The sequence below is a fragment of the Glycine max genome, chromosome 8 (genome assembly GCF_000004515.6).
Source record: "Glycine max cultivar Williams 82 chromosome 8, Glycine_max_v4.0, whole genome shotgun sequence".
NCBI lineage: Eukaryota > Viridiplantae > Streptophyta > Magnoliopsida > Fabales > Fabaceae > Glycine > Glycine max.
The window spans coordinates 580,608-599,736 of NC_038244.2; the positions used below are offsets into that span (position 1 = coordinate 580,608).

General features: G+C 31.3%; 1 protein-coding gene and 1 long non-coding RNA gene across 3 annotated transcripts; both read right to left on the reverse strand.

Moving 5' to 3' along the window:
- Window positions 1-221: 221 nt before the first annotated feature.
- LOC100797348 (uncharacterized) lies at window positions 222-1,213 on the reverse strand. The gene is made up of 3 exons (XR_005892487.1): window positions 1,199-1,213; window positions 703-1,059; window positions 222-593 (listed from the first exon to the last, which is right to left on the reverse strand). It is a non-coding gene; the product is annotated as an uncharacterized lncRNA (long non-coding RNA).
- A 4,710-nt stretch (window positions 1,214-5,923) lies between these two features.
- Window positions 5,924-14,325, reverse strand: LOC100797893 (protein MEI2-like 1). Of its 2 annotated transcripts, none has more exons than XM_006584621.4 (15): window positions 13,806-14,325; window positions 12,915-13,080; window positions 12,648-12,699; window positions 11,696-11,977; window positions 11,091-11,503; window positions 10,824-10,982; window positions 10,512-10,628; window positions 10,276-10,412; window positions 9,880-9,962; window positions 9,392-9,799; window positions 7,618-8,254; window positions 7,130-7,214; window positions 6,978-7,046; window positions 6,705-6,884; window positions 5,924-6,611 (listed from the first exon to the last, which is right to left on the reverse strand). In XM_006584621.4, exons 2-15 carry the CDS (start codon window positions 12,990-12,992, stop codon window positions 6,459-6,461), a joined length of 2,853 nt encoding a protein of 950 aa, XP_006584684.1. In that variant the 5' UTR covers window positions 12,993-13,080; window positions 13,806-14,325; the 3' UTR covers window positions 5,924-6,458. The 2 variants fall into 2 exon arrangements, with proteins under 2 accessions (XP_006584684.1, XP_006584683.1); XM_006584620.4 differs by having other exon boundaries at window positions 10,264-10,412.
- Between the last annotated feature and the right edge of the window lie 4,804 nt (window positions 14,326-19,129).

A 19,129-nucleotide genomic window follows, 5' to 3' on the forward strand; every position in this document is an offset into this window, starting at 1 on the left:
GTTTTTAACAGGCTCATGATTTTTTATGCATGTACATGTAAAATATCAGCCATTGATTCTTTTAACATTCATTGAGATTCCTTACTTTACTTCTTCCACTAAAGTGAGAGGAGTCATCTCCGGATGAAATATAATAATATAGCAAAGCATGTGAAAAGATGGAGAATCCCAGTTAATAAAATGAATTCAGTGACAAACTGAATTCCAAAGGCGGATGAAATTTACCCCGTTTGGACCATGAATAAATTGAAGTCACACGGATTTGGAAGCACACTCAAACATTTACTATCAACTTGATGCTTGAACTCTTGTTTTCCTGCATGAACATCATACCCCAAAATCTTCTTGTCTTTACCGGCGGACAACACAATTTGCTTCTGCTGCATACCAGCCACTCCCATGACGGCAGAAGAATGATCATAATTATGCAATAGTTGGGGCTTCCATTTGTTCTCACTATTCTCATTCCACATTATGACAGCATGGTCAGTTCCACCAGTTACAAAACTGGTATTTTCCCAGGGCAGAAAAACAATGCTATTTATAACACCCTTAACATGAGGCTTGTCCTCTAAGAAATTAACACGTTCTCTCTGTCAATTACAAGCATATTTTACATAGTATCAATCAACTATAAAAGGGAACCAAAATCTAAACTGTTATTTGCACTCCAGCATATTTGACACAAGAGTCATATCTTACCTCTCCCCCTTTTACCTTACTAAAATCTGTTACTGATATCTGAGAGTCTTGGCTATCAGCATTATATACTGAAAATACACTGTTCACATCTGGGTGCCAGGCTACATCTTCTGGCCATCTCCTCTGCTTTTGGGATGCACAATCAGTAGTTCTAAGCAGAGAAGCTCCTGATCTACAAATTAAGGTAAGGAGAAATAAAATGTGAAATATATAATATTGGATAAGAATATTTAAAATATTTTGATGTTCCAAAGTTATAACGTTTTCTACCACAACACTTAATATACAATACCACCGAGGGACAATGTCAGCCTGTGATCCTTTGTGGAATGAGCAAAACTTCAATAAATCAAGGAACTGAAGTCCAAGTTACATGAAATAACAGTGCACGCCATAGCTTAAACTAGCAAGCATAAATTAAGAAACTTGAAGGGTCTCACAAATTTTACTAAAGCAAAAGTGATGGAGAAAAAATCCCAAACAAAGTCTCCAGTACACAATCTGTACCCATCTTATTTCTGTCAAAAAGATGCAGTGACCTGACAACCACGAAATCATTCATAAAATTCACTGCCGCCTACTATTCACTACATCAAGAATTTTCCTGTGAAAATGCATATGTTAAAGAAGAAATAAAATAAACTCAAGTCGAGATACCATATTCTAAAGGAAAATATTCATGTAATTTTAACAAGAAACAAGAAACACAGATTCAATTACCTTACAGATCCCTTAAGCAGAACCATATTTTAACTTCATTTGTATGATCTCACAATATAAGGAGAATTTAAAAATAAAAACTTCAAAAAGATAAACTAAGACATACCCAGAACTATGAACTTCCCACAAGTTGACCACTCCGTCCAAAGCACTGCAAACATTCACAAAAAGATGCAAGCATCAGACACAAAAGCTATGTTTTTGCTTCCATTATTATATTTATATAGGCAGGTCTTTGAGGATATTAGGAGCTTTCAAAACATAAATATCGGTCAATAATGCATGAGATGCATTTGGCCAAAAGCTGAAGAGGAAAAAAGATAAGCACACGATGAATTAACTACAAAAAGGCAAATTTTCACACTAATTAAGTCAACTCTCGACAACAATTGAGTAGTGCATTTAAACATTGATTTGCAAACTATAATCCGGCCATAATCCTTTTCATAAAGAAATGATTATTATAGTACCTGGTCACAAAACGATGATCATTCACAGGGCACACAGCAATTCGCCGCACTCTTTTTTTATGCAGACTTGGCAACTGACTGCTTAATTTTTGGCAAAACACTGAGCCCGGTGAAGAACTCTTGCATATTAAAGGAAACAATTCCTCAAGTTCTTTCCTTCCTGGAAAGGAAATAAAATTAATTCTTGCCAAAGTTAGACTTAGTAATGTGTATGAGTGGCCAAATTTCCGTCCTTGATTTCAGTAGACTTTGCAGTTATGTAATGCGAAGTTTTTGAATTCACAGTAACGTGTGACTTAGACTGATGGTGGTTTTTGGAAGAAAGATCACTTTTATGATCCATCATGTTCTCTGCTCACATGTTTAGTTTCAACAACGGATGAAGTTACACTAGTTTTATGAATGGAACCGTTTTTGACTTCACGGGTACGGTGTTCGACGAGAGCCACCAATGCTTCCTCGTGTTCTTCCCTGCTAGTAGTATTGACGACGGCGTTTTGATCGTGTTCCGTTTTGAACGCCGTTTTATAGGGATGCTTACTCATAAGTGATAATTAGGAATTGCCAACTACGTCTAATTCTTGATTTTATTTTATTTTTAATTCATTGATTCTACTGTACTATATATTTTGCAATTACAGGATTAAAACGATAAATCAAAATTCTTGTTGACATTGCTAAAACTAAAATACTATTTTATAGCATATTCATGCATGTTAATCCACTAGGATTGGGCTAGTGATGAATATCTGAGTAGCTTTTAATCTTGTGTGTTAAAATGTCTTAAAATAAAATTTAAAAGTTTATAATTTATCAAAAAAATTAAATCAAATCTGAATTCTTGTTGCACATAAAAAAATATAATTGAAATTAATGATTGTGCCTCTTAATTAGTAAGAGAGCAAAGATGAGGTTGGAAGAATCTAAATCCAAATTGACTTCAAACACAATCTATTATAAATTTATTAGATATTGAAAGAAATATTGTACCCATGAAGTCAAGGAAGATAAATCTTTTTTCTCTCTTCTACCAAGGAATCAAAATACATTAGAGAGAAATCTCATTATGAAAAAAAAAATATACTCTTTATCCATTATTTGTGAAAATCATAAATTTTAAGATCCTATTAATTTTTTATAATTAAAACCTTTAAAGTTTACATTATAATGATTCATATGTTTATAAAAAAAAAAAAAAAACTTGAACTCTGGTGTTAAACTTTGGAGAAAAAAGAGAAAAAAAACTTAATTTCCACATTATTCTACTTTGGAATGAGTGTTAAAAAGACAAAAAAAAAAACTAATATAAAAAATGATATATCATAGTATATAAATATCTTTATATTACAAATATTTATTTGAGATTTTTTGTGTTTCAAATTTAATAATATGATGATGAAAAATAAAATAATTTTACATGGTTATTTAATTATATTTGAATAATTTAATGTCATTTTGAATCATTTGAGAATGAACTTTTAATTTAGTTGCAGAATTTTTTTAATTAATATTTTTAATAATTTATCGACTTTAAACATAAAGTGCAAGTATGATGAGTAGGGTATCGAGTGGATTCAAATCCTCTACCATGACATTTTTACTGCACTACATCTTAGCCATTAAACTTATTTAATTTATTTTATGCAAAATACTAAAAAAATGTGTTAAAATTAATGAATGAATGAAATGTGATGTAATGCATTTACTTAACTTTCTCCAGCAAAGAAGTCCTTCCCAAGGAATTAGAGTTGCTACTTGGATGGGTAGGATCCGATATAAATATTTGTTTTGTAGGTATGGAGACGGATAGTATAATATCCTACTCAAATCTTATTCTATTTTAATTCCTAATCTATACGCTCCATGGTATTTTAAACCTAATATAATAAAAATATTAAATAGTTAATTGATAGAGCTATATATTTAATTTAAGGTGGAAAACTAATTAATATTTGAAAAAAAATTGTAATTCCACAATTTATAAAATCATTAAAACCCAATAAAAAGTAATTTAAAAGGAAGATAAAACAGTTTTACTATTTTATATTTTATATTTTATTTCTTTTATTCACCTCTTTCAACACATGGAATTATTCCTGCAAGTACCATAATGTTATATTTTCATTTGTCGTTTGCCTTCAATGAACTGCACGCTGGTACCATACTAATAATTCCATGCTCAAAAACGGAAAAGTAAAACATCTACATATTCAAGAAACAAAATAAGATAATAATATGCAACTAGAGATAGAATTTACATTCAAAATAACATTTCATGAAAATAAACCTAAGCACTCTGTTCAAGGTTTAGTTAGGCAAAGAAAATCATCAGAAAGAAATATGGAATTATATTTGTAGGCCTAAATTGAATATTGAAGTTTTAAGTTTCGTTATCCTTAACACAATAGGACTGTCATTCTATCAACTTCAACTTTTAAATTCTAATACTGCACTGGAACACAAAAGAACAATTAATTTCATTCACATAAAATGAAACTGAAACAAAACGCGGAACCTGAAAAATGCAATAAGAAGTCTGTGATTGACACGTGAAATGCCATTCATAATTGTCAAATTGAACATTTAATCAATTAATCGGGGAGCTGTTCTTGTCTTATTCGCTAATTCAGTAGACTCTATGTAATAATCATTGACAGGAGCTTTCTGAGTCATAGAAAAGTGCTTGAGGAAGTGCATTGCACGCACTAATCTGATTAAATACATGGAAGTCAAATGTTTTATTAACTAATGGATCTTCAATGAAAAGATTCGGCTTCATATCTCAAAAGTGACATTCGAAAGAAATACAAACAAAACATCATGCCAACTTTGACATTAAAATGAGTTAGTTTCTCACATTTTGCTTAGTTATTACTTATTTACCGAAGATTTTGGAATGGCAGAATTCATCAAAATCAAGAAACTGTGAGGTTACAGATTTGTCTGCTACTACGAGCAAAAAAAAAAAATACTCGTCATCAAGACTAGGGAAACATTTTCTGTCCTACACTCCTCTCTTCTCACTTTAATAATTGTATTTGACTTTGTGCGTTTATTTTTTTCCTAATTTTATGTTTTCTTAAATAAAAATAAGGCAAAGTTTTCAAATATAATATGAGCAAACATCAATTTCATATTAAAGTATTACTCTTCTAACAAGCGCAAGAATCAATGAATCAATTGATACATGTTTCAACCCAACCTGTGTTTTGAATTCGCCATACAGCTACATTAAATAGGACTTGTATGATTAAACAACTTAGCTAAATAGTTTATTTTAGGGCGCATTTGAGTAAATAACTTAATTAAATACTTATTAAATAAGCACTTATTTATACATAGGAATAAGTACTTGTATATAAGTTTTTTTTTATAAACTATCCTACAAAATTTATTGAAATAAGCTAAGAACATCTTATAAACATTTCATAAATTGTTTGCACAGGTTTTTCCGGATGCTTACACAACTGCTTAGTCCAAATAAATTATGAATAAACTCTCCCAATTCCAACCAACCTCAACAGCCTGTAACATCCTTTAAAATACTACTCCAAGCTCCTACTTAATATTCTTTTCCAGCTTATTTTAACTTTCAACTAATTTTTTAATTTTCAGGTAACTTTTTCTTGTTAATTTTGTCAAGCCCACCATCATCTAACATATTAGCGCAATATGCTACACTGGTTACAAAGTTAAAGGAGTTGGAATCTTTAATTCTTTATCTTAAATTTGATCTAGAAATCTGTGTATAAAAAATACTACTATTAAAAATGCCCCATTTTATGGAGTGAACAGTAATGACGAAAGAATTTTTAAAATTAAAAATGTAGCTAAAAGATATTTTTTTAAAACACATCTTTTTTCTTTTTCTTCTGATCCAAACGAAGAATAAGTGCCAAGAAAGTTAGCACTATGGACGGCTGAGAAATCACTGGAAAGTGGAATTGGGTATGCCGCAAGAATTTCAGAGATTGCAATTGCAAGAGAAATAACAATATCCGAAATAATAATAATAAAGTAAAACTAAGATGTTCCTCAACGTTCACTTTTATAGACAAAAACTGATCCAACAAGGGTACAAAAGCCCCAGAATTTATAGAATTAAAGAAAAAATACACATATGAACAACAGTACAACAATATTCTGTCCATAAAGAAAAGTACAACAATAATGAACAACAAAATCCGCAGTTAAGTCCCCTAGAACCCCACAACTCTGAAGGGAATTTAATGCAAATGGTGAGACATCATCTGTTCAAAGCTAACAAAAATTTTGAGCTTCAGTTAAATCCATTCTCTAAACTCGTGAGAAGGTAGGTAGCAGGACTACATGCAAAAATTTAGGAAATAAAGAAAAGTTACTACAATCAGTGACTTCATTCTGGTTATGTACCTTAGCCTCAGAAAACTTGTGTTTAAGGCTCCTCTATAAGCAAAAAAATTGTGAGCCCCTTTTCCTCCTGGCTCTTCTCTCATAAAAAGAAAATGTCAATATACATACAGACTTGGGGGGTTGACATGGCATTATGGTGCAATGTTGAACAGTTAGTGCCCAAGGAAGGCTAAATCAGTTAGAGATTTTTGAAGAGTCTATCCCATTAGCAGACTCTTCTCCACTTGACAAAGTTGAAGGGCTCCCTTGGCTTCGATTCTCCTCGTTGCCAGCAGTGCGAGATTTTCCGGGTCTCAGTCTAATATTGGCACCCATGGGGAAAGGCTCCTGCAGAGACAAAAAAATATTGATCAATTTTATCACCACCAGAAGAATCAGATAATACAAAGTTCTTAACTAAAGAACAAAAGCTTGATTTACCGGATCACCAGCATTTGGGCCATCTGTATGGAAGAGAATAGGACGGCAACGTTTGTCTTCATTCATCAGGCTTGAGTTCTGGAAATGAGCAATAAGAGAACCTTTTCCTTGAATTCGGGCATAGGCAAGTGAGGCTACTTTTTCACTATTAAACTTCTCCCATTTTTTCCCATCAAAAGCCTGCAAAACATTTCTTTATTTAGTTCCATCAACATGAGGAACCCAAAATTCATAGTACATAGATAGCTCAAAGCATAAGAAAATCCAAACAACCTGATGGAAAGGAATAATTTGACCAGGATCAATCATGTTTATGAATGCATAGCCAACATTACATTTGTTCTGCAATCGTTGTAGACTAAAATTAGAAACATATTTATGATTTCTTCTCAAAAGGAAAGAATAAATCAACCAGAAATACTTACCTTGAAATCAATCGGTAAATACAGAAAATCATAAGTTCCTTTACATTGCTCGTCTATTGCAGCAAGAAGCATCTTTGAAGTATACCTACCAAACAAATAGCAAATAAATAAATAAAAAAACAGAAACAAGTCAAATCGGGAGACTAATGCAAGAGAGTATGAATTCTTTACTGCCTCTAAAATTTGATTGATCAAGATATATGTCAAATAAGCACAGGCATGCACAAGTGTGCCCATGGAAGCATTAGCAAGCAGGAACTCCAACACTTCAAAATTAAAAAGGCAATAGCCAAATGCTCAGCAGCCAACTTGGATAAAACCATTAAATGTATAACATGTGTCTATGTTAATATTTGCTAGATCTTAAAATAATCTATAAAAATAAAATAATGGCTTTAAGGAAACTAACAGTTTTACCGATACATCAGTTGAAGACAGAAAATTAAGAAGCAAGAAGAACCAAAAAGCTAGGGAGACAATTAACATACTTGTTGGGAATATTTTTTATCATAAGTGTAGTTCGGCTGTCTTCCCCACGCAATATGCGACCTAAGTCGAGTTCATACAGTTTTTTATCAACATTGTTGGTGCTTGCTTCATTTTTACGGTGATAAAGGTTTCTCATACGTTCATTGGAAGCATCAAATTTTGACATTGAAGACATAGGATGTCTCACTGGGAAAACATGAGATAGCTGCTTAGGAGAGTTTTGCCCAGCATTGGTTGTCAGTTCGGTGCCATTCCCCCCAACATGAGAAAACATGTTGTGAGAAGGAAAATCCAGTGGATGCATTTGCCAGGAACCATGAAAACCTCCACTTCCTAGAGAACCCAAGCGAAAACCAGAAGCCTCAGGGGACCCTCCCAAGTAAGAATTTTGCCTTTCCCAGGGCGAGGCTGTAACAACTGGTGCTGATCCAACATGATGGTCCATCATATGTGGTGTTCTCAGCATATGAGGCGGTGTTCTAGCAAAGCTTGACATCTGTGGAAGGCCCGGAGAAGAAGCATCATTAACAAATGATGGTGATTTCTGCCAAAGCATGGTACTTGATGAAGGTTGCTGTTGCAAATTGGAGCTGTTCCACATATGATAAAGTCCCTGATGTGGGCGTATCCCATTTCCTGATGAGCAAAAGTAAAACAAAGATACCACATCAAGATTAGATGTAAAACTGTTAAACTCACATTACAAATTGGTTCAGCTTACAATTACCCAGATCCAACCACTTGAACTGAAGACCCATATTTAATTTGGAATTCTTAATCACAGATAGTCAGGCAACTCTAAATTCATTCAAACCCAATGTTTTAAATCCCGGATAGCAGCACGTAGCGGTTGGCTCCAAAAATGCTATAGCGAGATAGCGTATAGCGGGATAGCCACTATTTTGAATTTTTTTATAGTTTATATAATGTATACTATATACATATAAATTCTTTAAAATGATTAAAATTACTAAAAATTAATGGCATTCATATTTAATAAAATAACAATAAAAGTCAGAGGTGTCTTGAACAAAACCTACAAGTAAATACCAACAAGGAAAATGATTCCTGGACTCCCAAAAGGTGTAGTCGTGTAGAGACCTTGAGAGAGATAAGTGATTGATAAGATTGGTGATGTGATGTGATGTGGAGAGATAGAGATATAGAAATGAGAGGTGTTGGTGGGATATTTGTAAATCATGGGTGTCCAAATATCACCACTCATACCAAAAAATGTCAAATACAAGCATCCTAGATAGGAATTATCAATCATCAAAAATAGCCCTCCAAGAAAGACCTGATGTCTTTGTTCAGAGGGCGGTTTTGGAATCAACACATAGCACCGTGATACAGTGCCCGCTATGGCTGCTATTCAGCCCGCTATGGCCTCTACACTAAACTGCTCCACTACAGCAGCCCCTGTAGTGGGCAAGGGCTGCTCCACATTGCTATAGCGCACTATTTAAAACCCTGTTCAAACCAACAGCTTGATCTTTAATAAGTGGTTAATATTTTCAGCATATTTCAGTAAAAGAAACAAGATTTTTGGGGTTATTAAAAAACTATGGGAATGCATATTCCTTAATAACCAAGCTGATTATTTTAAAGTTTCAAATTGCTAGGATGCTGTTCAACTAAAAAAATTTATCCTCTCTGGTCATTTAGCCGCTTCCAGTAACAATTTTCTAAATAGACAGTAATCATTTAAAAACTATTGCACAAAAGAAAAAATATACATTAAGCATTCTTAGCACATAAAAAAGGTGCACTAACCTCCCGCATTAAATTCTGCTAAGTTCCCAGTTGAGCCCATTCCCTGAATATGCCTGCCATCAGAGGCTTCTGTTGCTCCAGCACCTATATTGTTAGCCATGTTGCTAATGGAGCTAGAAAAGTTATAAGGACTACCATTAGCTAAACTATCACGATACTCAGGTAAGGAATGAGGATGAAATCTCGAACCAGATGCAAATTTCATTGCATCAACAAAGTTACTTGACTCACAAACACTGGACACTTTTCCGGCAGGTGCCCCTCTCACAGTGTTGTGAATGCCAGAATTCACATGAATGAATGCATTATCCATAAATGCATTCAAAGGTTGCCTAACTGTAGATTGAAATCTCTGATTATATCCATTTTCTAAGCAACCAGATCCAATTACTCCAGAAGGCAGTGTTGCTGTAAATGATGTCTAGTTAGACCAAGAAGAGCATTTGCTTCCTAAGAAAAAAAATAAGTGCAGGCAGATAAAACCTTACCCTTTTGTCTTAATGATAAGTTGTCAATAATACTTTGACCAAGATCTCGCTCCTCTTGCCCCTTTTGAGACTGGTGCATCAAACTACAAAAGCAAGGTTTCCATGGTTGTTAACAGAAGGAAATAGCTTCTTAAAAGGAAAATGTAACAAGTTTTGCATCAAGGTGATCTATAACAACTTTACATTCCATTAACCATAAAAGCCAACAAAAACAGGCAGCAATTAAAGGTGATACAAATAGATAAGCACATCCAAAATAAAACCATTTGCATAATATCTTTTAGATAGGCACACGTAAAATACAGAAAACAGTTACAAGAGCTACTACAAATTAGAGAAAAAATTAAATTTATAAAAAGAGGAAAAAAAAATGGGTCAAGCCACCATGTTTCAAACCTAGGGTGGCCAGGTTCAAGCTTGATCTGCTTCCCAGCAATGTCAATCTTGTTCAATGCACGAAGAGCAGCTTCCGCAGCTCGGACATCATAAAACTCTATAAATTTGTGATTATTCATTTCTGAATATTCATAGATCTGCCATTAAAGACATAATATTTAAGGAACCTTGTATAATCTTCATAAAGCACATGAAACTAAACTAAAACAGGGCAAAACCAACAATCGACAACTTACTTCTTTAATTTCTCCATAAAATCCAAAAATTTGTTTAAGCTCATCATTTAAAACAGGTGAATCAAGACCAGAAAGCATCAGTGTACCATGGCCAATATCCTTTTCTGGAGCATTGACCTGACATGTCTTCAAGTTAATATACATCTATAACCAAAGTGTAAAAAGTAGGAAGAGAAAGTAATTGAAAAAGCAAAGCACATAGTTATAATACTAACTGCTAAGATGATAAGAACAACAATAGCAGCCAATTTTATCCAAATGATAGCAATGGAAATGGAATTATGCATACAAGATAAGTTATTAATATTATACCTTTGGAATTGAATAATGTATATCAAGTTTCCTAGACCCCAATGGCCTATTTTGAAGTGCTTGCATTGCATTTTGTGCTGCCCTTAGATCTTGATAAGAAATCATGACAAACCCACGATGCTTACTGGCTGTATAAATGGTTCGGATATCTCCATATTGCTGCCAGAACAAACATAATAGTGCATTTACATTTTATGATTAATGATATGAAATGCTTCCTGAGAATACTAGGATAAAAGCATTCAGCAAAGAAGAATATAGACACACCTCAAAGAGAGCCTTTAGCTCAGAGTCTTCTACATTGCTATTAATGTTTCTAACAAAAAGTGTTCTAGAAGGCTGTTCAACTAAAGGAAGTTTTCCTTTAGAACTTCCAAAGAAACCAAAATCTCCATCAAGAGCACTCATTCTTTTTCCTGAACTTAAATGTTCATCTCCTTCCATCTCCATGCCTCCACCACTGCTAAACAGATCAAAATCTTCAAAATCATCATTTGTTCTGGCATGAGAACTGCATCCTAACTCATCAACAACACCAGAAAACAGATCATCTTCATCGGGAAGGAGATTGCCTATAGTGTCAGCCTCCATTTCTTCAAGAGATTTATATGGTTCTTCCTTGGGAGGAGAACCAGCAGTAATGGGATGATCAGACCGAACATCATTCCCGAAGAACCTTACTGCACCAAGATTAGCAAATAAGTAGACAGATAATGACATCAATTTAACTAAAGTAAAATCAGAAAACCTTAAACAGATAGAAAATAACTTATTAGACAGATGAAAGGACATTTCATTAGTACCGATCACTTAACTAGGCCACAATACGCATCATACATGTATGCTCGGTATGGCATGAAACAAAGACTTACACTTTTGGCTAAATATCTCAGACATGGAGCTTGAGAATAAACTACTTTCAAAAGGGGCAGCATTGGTCACAATCTTGTTGCCAATTAAACCATAAGAGGTAGGTGCTGACTGCAGACATGCATTAGACAATGATTTGGTACGGTAATTCGATGATTCCGTGGAATGTATGTTATCCCCAGGTAGACTAGCCTGTGGCAACAGTAAGCCAGCTTTTGCATTTACATCAAGGGGGGGTGTAGCGTTCAAAATGTTGCCAGGTGATGCTACCATTCCATTGTTTCCTGATAAAATCAAAATAGCACAGCTTACTTATCCAGCAATTAGTAACATGTTTTGCAGATAAAGTAATATAGTAATTGATATAGATGTATAAAAATGGTTTGACATCAATCACTCATTCCAAGTACTTGACTATATTGATTGATAACTGATAATCATTATATCAGATTCAGGAGCAACCAAACATTTATATATTTGTTGTAAGCAAAAGGTGAGAAGAAAATCGACTAAAATGTCCTAAAATGCTCAAGTATATTCAACGAATCACCATCAACAGAAATAACATTACTTTTAGGAAATAACATTGACAATCACTTGTCCTGTGTGCACCCAAACATTTACAAGAAGTCCAAAACAGAAGGAAAAGAAATATTGGCTGAAAAGCGCTAAAACAGAAATGTATTACCACATTTCAGAATTGAGAGCCAGTGTATCCTGTAAAGTATAAAATATACACAAACAGAAAAATAATCCTAAAATAAACAAAGTGACTAACCAATTTGTGAACCAAATTCTGAATAGTCCATTCGATGTTTCAATAATAATTGGTATTTGGTACATTATTTTGTTAGATAGAAATCTTGGGGCATTAATGAGGGCATTAGAGAGTAAACCAAAACAGCATACAGAACTACTGTATTTTGAACAAATAATGGAGTGATCTGTCCTCACCTTGTGGGTAATGGTCATTAATGGATTTTGGTTTCCGTAATCCAACATTCCTCTGCCCAAAAAAACAGAGTTCAGGACAAGTTTAGAAAACCAACGAGTCATAAAGGCAAATAGCATTGAACGCCAGAGAGAAGTTGATTAACTTTTTCAAAAAATAAAGACCCCGAGTTTAATAGTAAAACTGTACAATGTTTTAGGGATCTGATGACCATTAAATTCTTGGGGTCACATTTTAGAAGTTCAAGAAACTAAAATTACAATAAATACCTCAGAGCGAAAGGAAATGTCATCAAAATAGTGGGATGAAGCAGAAACACCCCTCTGATCCATGATTTGAAAAGGCATCCTGTAGCCTCAGAGTCCAAACAATCTGGAAAAAGAGTAATATTGCTGAAAACTCCCTAATTGCTAGCTTCCTTGTACTCTACTCATCCTTGTATATTGGAAACAAATTTTAGGTCATTTGCTTGACATTGGAAAGTGCAGGTAACAGTAAACATGAAACTCCAATAAAAAAAGAAAGAAAGAAACTTGAGGTCATGTCAAACCCAGAAAATATAAGTTATCTTGAGTTCTTGACAATTATATTAAAAAAAAAAAGTGGGGAAGAACCAGGTAATTTAAACTATGCTACCTAAATTCTACTTGCCAAAAAATTCAAAGAGATCGATGCAAAAATCGTTGCATCTTCAACTAAATACCACCGGAAATGGATTCTATTGGGGGGAAAGAAGAAACCTTGTGGCTTACCTACGAAATACCTAACACAATTGAACCATTTTGGTTGTCAATAAAATGCAGGAAATTGAAATAAAACCATCCATAGAATTAGAAATTAGGAAATTTCCAATTCAACTGCACATAAATAACAACTGCCAGCTTCCCCTTTTTGCAATCAACCATAAAATGAAAATGAAAAAACATCAGACTTAAGCTTTCAATTCTCCATCTTTGTAAGGCAATTTTGCAGGAAAGGCCTCAAACATGAACAGATCAAGTGCAAAAACCCAATTTTCCAAAGGAGGAAATAGTGAAGATGAACATTAACAGGTCATGATCCCAAAGTCAGAAGCACCAAGACAAAATCAGCAAACAAATATTTCTATTTAAAAAGAAATACACAGATTATAATATTTTTTAACCAGACAAAATTCTCACCTTGAATTGTGAAAAACCAAATCCCCAGCACAAAAAACTTCAAAATCTCTGTTCCTCACAAAATTCAACAACCTTCTCATAGGAAACTTTTGAAAGGAGAGATAAAGAAGAATAAAAATTGAATCTTGCAGGATATCTATAACACAAGGAATTCAAAAATAAGGGATCTCGTGATTTCTTTTCAAAAATCTCATATCCTCTCTCTGCATTGTTTTCCTTGCAATCTCACCCCAGGATAAAGAAAATAAAAGCGAATTCTTTTTTTTTTGAATTTTGGCTGTTTCTAAAGACCCAAACACTGGCAAAAAGGAAAGGAAAGACAGAATCTAATTCGGAGTTCAAATCGGAAAAGTTGGAGATTCCGGCGAGCGTAGGGCAATTTTCCGGCGAGATTAAGCTCGCCGGTCACGCTGTGTGGTTCAGAGAGAATCAGACAACCCAAGAACAGAGTTTTGAGACTTGTGACAGAGAAAGAAAGGGAGAGAGAGAAAAAGAAGGAAAGGAAGGAAGAGAAAAAGTGTGTTAGTTGGCTTTAATTAATTAGAATAAATTAAACAAATAAAAAAAAAAGTTTGCAAAAAATAATAACAAATACAAAATACGGCAAGTCGTGTTTTGCGTGTATTTTTTATTTAAAAATAAAAATGAAAAGGACCGCACTTGACACGGAAAGTATTGATGAAACAAAATGCTACAAATTTGGACACCTTATCTTTTATACATAAGATTTTCTTTAAAAAAAAAAAAAAACTTTTATACATACGATGAGAACTTTCTTCATTTGGTTTTTTTTTTCCATGAAACCTCTGTTTTTGGTTTACAATGGATCCACGTATTCTTTCTATGTTTCTGACTTGTTACTTAGTTCCTGCTGTTTCCGTCTGATGTAAATTTATTGGATTCGTTTCTTTTCATTTTGGATAAAGTTTATAAAATTAGTTTCATAGCTAACTCAATTTAATATATTTTATCATTTGTAAATTCTTTATGAGTTTAATGTTTATATAATAATTTTTCAGAAATATTTATTCATAAATTATCATTTAAATTATTTTAAGATAATTATTATTTAAAAAATTAACAAACTTATAATTTTGTTCTCATTCTTTACTGCAATACCTTTTGTTTTAACGCGCATATTACCAATAGTAAATAGGTTTATCCATTTTTTTTTTTTTAGATTTGCCTTCTTTTTATAAATCTGGATTTGGTGGTTTTATTATTTGAATAAGGTATTTATTTATGTTGTGTTAACATTTCACCGCATTATTACTGAAAATAATAAAAATAAATACTAAAATCAAACAAAAAAATATTAATAGTAAAATAAATAAATAAAATAATTCAGATAATAAAATTAAAATAAAATGACTATTTTGCACGTATGAAAAAATATATTTAATCATTAAATTTTATATGTTACAACGATGATAGTGATATATGAGGGATAAAGATGCATTGAATTTCCTATAACAAGTCAATACATTTTTTAGCCATAATATCCTATGTTTTTTTTAAGAAATAATATTCTATGCTAGAATACCAGTAAAACAAATTTACTCATTCTTCTTGAAGTGTGATCTACTAAGTTTTCTCTCAGCAAAAATCTACTATTATAAGTTTATATTAATATCAATAATTACGATAAGGAAGTATTTAAACATGTTGGACTTAACCATAATGCGTAAAAAAACATTATTTTTAAAACACATATTTAAAATTTATTAATAATTTCCATTCATCATGATTATGTTGCTATTTGTTCTAGCATTGGATAAATGTTTTTCATAGTCTTCAGTAAAAATATACACTTTAATCTAAATTAATGGTTTAAATTAAGTTAGATTTAGATATTATTATTACATGTAATGCTCCAACATTTTACAAGTTTTTTTTGTAAATATAAACTATAAAAAATATTTTTTTTATCAATTTATAATTTATTATAATCAATTATTTATAAGATGTATTTTTAAGATACTATGTATATTGTTTTATTAGAATTAACTGTGTTAATTGTCAAAATTTTCTGAGTTTATGATTAAAAATAAAATAGATCAAATATTATAGTTTATTTAAATAATTTACTAAATATCTCCTTACAAACGGTATATCTCATGTTTATTAATATTTTTAAAAGGGGAAAAATTCATCTTTTAAAAAATGAAAAAAATTATAGCATATAATCATAATAATACTGTAAGTAATATTCAGTTATTCACATTCATATTATCAATACGAAGAAGAAGAAAACGCATGATCAACATTTTTATTTTTATTTTTTCCTATAGATGTTTGAATATAAATAATAATAAATTAAAATGCATACTCAATCAATAAATAATAATTTTAAATAATGTTGTTAACTACAAATTTTGGTCTAGTTTACAATTAAAGTTATGCAACTTTAGATACATGTCATTGTTAAATTTAATTAATTTATAATATATAATAATGATAATGTTGTTAGTTATTTTACTTTCAGTATAAAGTAAACAAATTGTATGATCAAATTTTATTTTATTTTTTGTCCAAGGATGTTTGAATATAAAAATTATATATTAAAACATATATTCAATAAAAAATAATAATTTAATATATATATATATATATAAATGTTTGCATAGTTTAAAATTAAAGTTATGGTACATTAATTATATGTTAAGAGAAACAATATTAAACATTTTTCCCAACAAAATTTTGTATTATCAGACTTATAAGTTTTTTTTTACAAATAGACTTATAAGTTGTTAAAATAGAAAAAAAAAATACATTATAATACAATATCTCTTAAGGAACATAAGATTTCGTTCAGAATCACACCACGGTGCTAAATAAAATGTTCATAAAATATATTATTATATATTTGTGAAGAATTTAATTTCTATATATTGATGGTGTAATAAATATGATTTTAAAACCATCTATAACTATAGATGGTGTAATGAAATATATTATTATATATTCGTGAAGAGTTTAATTTTAATGTATTAACGATGATAAGTTATTAAGGGACAAAATGTGCAAATTATAAAAATATGATGATAAAATATATAATATTCTGAAAATATGAGACAAGAAAAATAATAAATAATAAAAATACATGTATTTATTGTTTTTAAACCTTTCTTAAATTATTCTAACCTACAAATATTATCTTCCTACGTCATGGAATTGCCAAATTTAAATCACCATTTGACTTTCAGTGACCCAACTTTACCACCCAAAGTGATGAATGCAAGCTCCACTATGCAACAAATAACATAATTTCTTCAATTCTCAACACTCATTTAATTCTTTAATAATGTAAATTATGAAGATTAATTCTTTCTTCAATATAATTATCAATAATGTTTTGGTGTTACTATTATCATACATTAATTTTTTTCTTTCATTTTTTTTCTATTGCTTTTGTATTTCTTCTCACACATAAAAAAAGTCTACGTTTTTTACTTTCCAATGTTTTACATGTGTTGAATAGAAACGCAGTATCCAGGTGGTCCAAATTTGCCCAAGGTGTACACCGGAATGCTGATAGATAGAGTAGCAGATTTAGCTAAATTAGCAATTTCAATGGGTGAATAGGTGTGGATTAAGGAATAAGTTCAATACAGTGCGACGGTATGAATTGTTTTCCGATGTGCATGCTTGAAATAAAATAAAAGAAAAACCAGTGAATGCGAGCATTTCCTCCTCCTTTTCTGGAAAAAAAGTGTTCTTGGTTTCCTTTTCTGTTTGTCGATTAGCCAACTAAAACCAGCATGTATTTCAGAAAATTTTCCAAATCATACAATAATTTATGAAAAATGAATATATTTTTCTTCAACATTGGATCTCTTCTGTTCCTTGTTGCATATCCGAGCGACCATCTTCTACCGCATCAAGGTGAGTGTCGTATACGAAAATGTTTTGCTTTGGATCAGAGACCACAATTTCTACTCTTTTTTTTTTTTTACCAAACACAATAAAAATAAATAAATATTAGCTGTTCTATTCAATGTGGTTTTCTCCTCCAAAAGAATACTATTATCTATTTATCAACAGTTAAATAATTGTTTTTATTTATTTATCTATCTATATAATATTATACTATAATTTATTTATTTATTCAAGGAACAAACTTGGGTAGTGTGAATGAGTGTATGGATCATCTATCTCATCTACCTACAAGTTCCCACCACCAATCAGAAGCAATTTATCGCTTATATATCACATGGGCAATCATTTATTCTGAAACTCAGCATCTTTTTATACCAATTTCATGATTAAAAAAATGCGCCCACTTACACTTTTATAATATGGAATGGTCGAATACTGAAAAGAGCATTAACATCTAGTATATATCCTTTGAATGATTATTATTAAGAAACTCGCTGCTCTGAGTTGTATTGTTATAATTTCAACGAGTTTAAGCAAAAAATTGTTTGTTTATAGATAGATTTGGACATTACAACTTAAGGCAATTTTATCTGTCATGGTGCAGACGTTTAAAGTTCACCAAAACGTTTTTTTAATAAGGGTATGTTAACTATACTTTAAACCGAAATAAAAACCCTATGCATATGTTGCTCTTAAAAAAACACATGCATACAAGTGACGTGCGTTTATTAGATTAAATGGATTTTTTTTGTTAATATAAAACTTTCTACCATCGCGATAATGAATTAAGGCAAAGTTTATCAAATAATGTATTTATATATAATGATGTAGTGTATGTTTGTTTTTCTTTTACTTTTTGTTGTGCCTGAAAATAAATCTAGCAATCCAATGCAAAATGAACGCAAAAATAAGAATCTTGATTTGTTTACAAATTTACTTTTGACATCCCAACATTTTTCGAAACATGCAAGTAAAATATTTAGTATTAAAAATACATTAAAAAATTATTGTTTATAAAAAAGAATTTTATCTTTTTATGAACCATGAATATTTTTCAAGAAAAAATTGTTAAACTATTTTATATAAGATCTAAGTGGTTAATGGTTGAAAAATATGTTTGTCAGAGTCTATGAACACCATAACATAAAATAAATTACTTCTTTTACAAATTTGATTATATATTATACGCTATCATCCTCGAAAATCAGTTATTTTATCTCTTGTCTTTATCGTTTGTATGTTTTCGTTGTGGTCGAATATCCTATATTGATCAGTAACCTTTTTGTGGCTTTTATAATTTTATCAATAATAACAGTTCTTCTAAATTTATGTGACAATATAATTGTCTGATTTTCTTAATTATATTATTTTCCTTGTTCAAAACGAACCATCTTGCTAATAATTCTTTTTATTTCCCAGAGGAGAATTCAGGACGTGCAAACTGA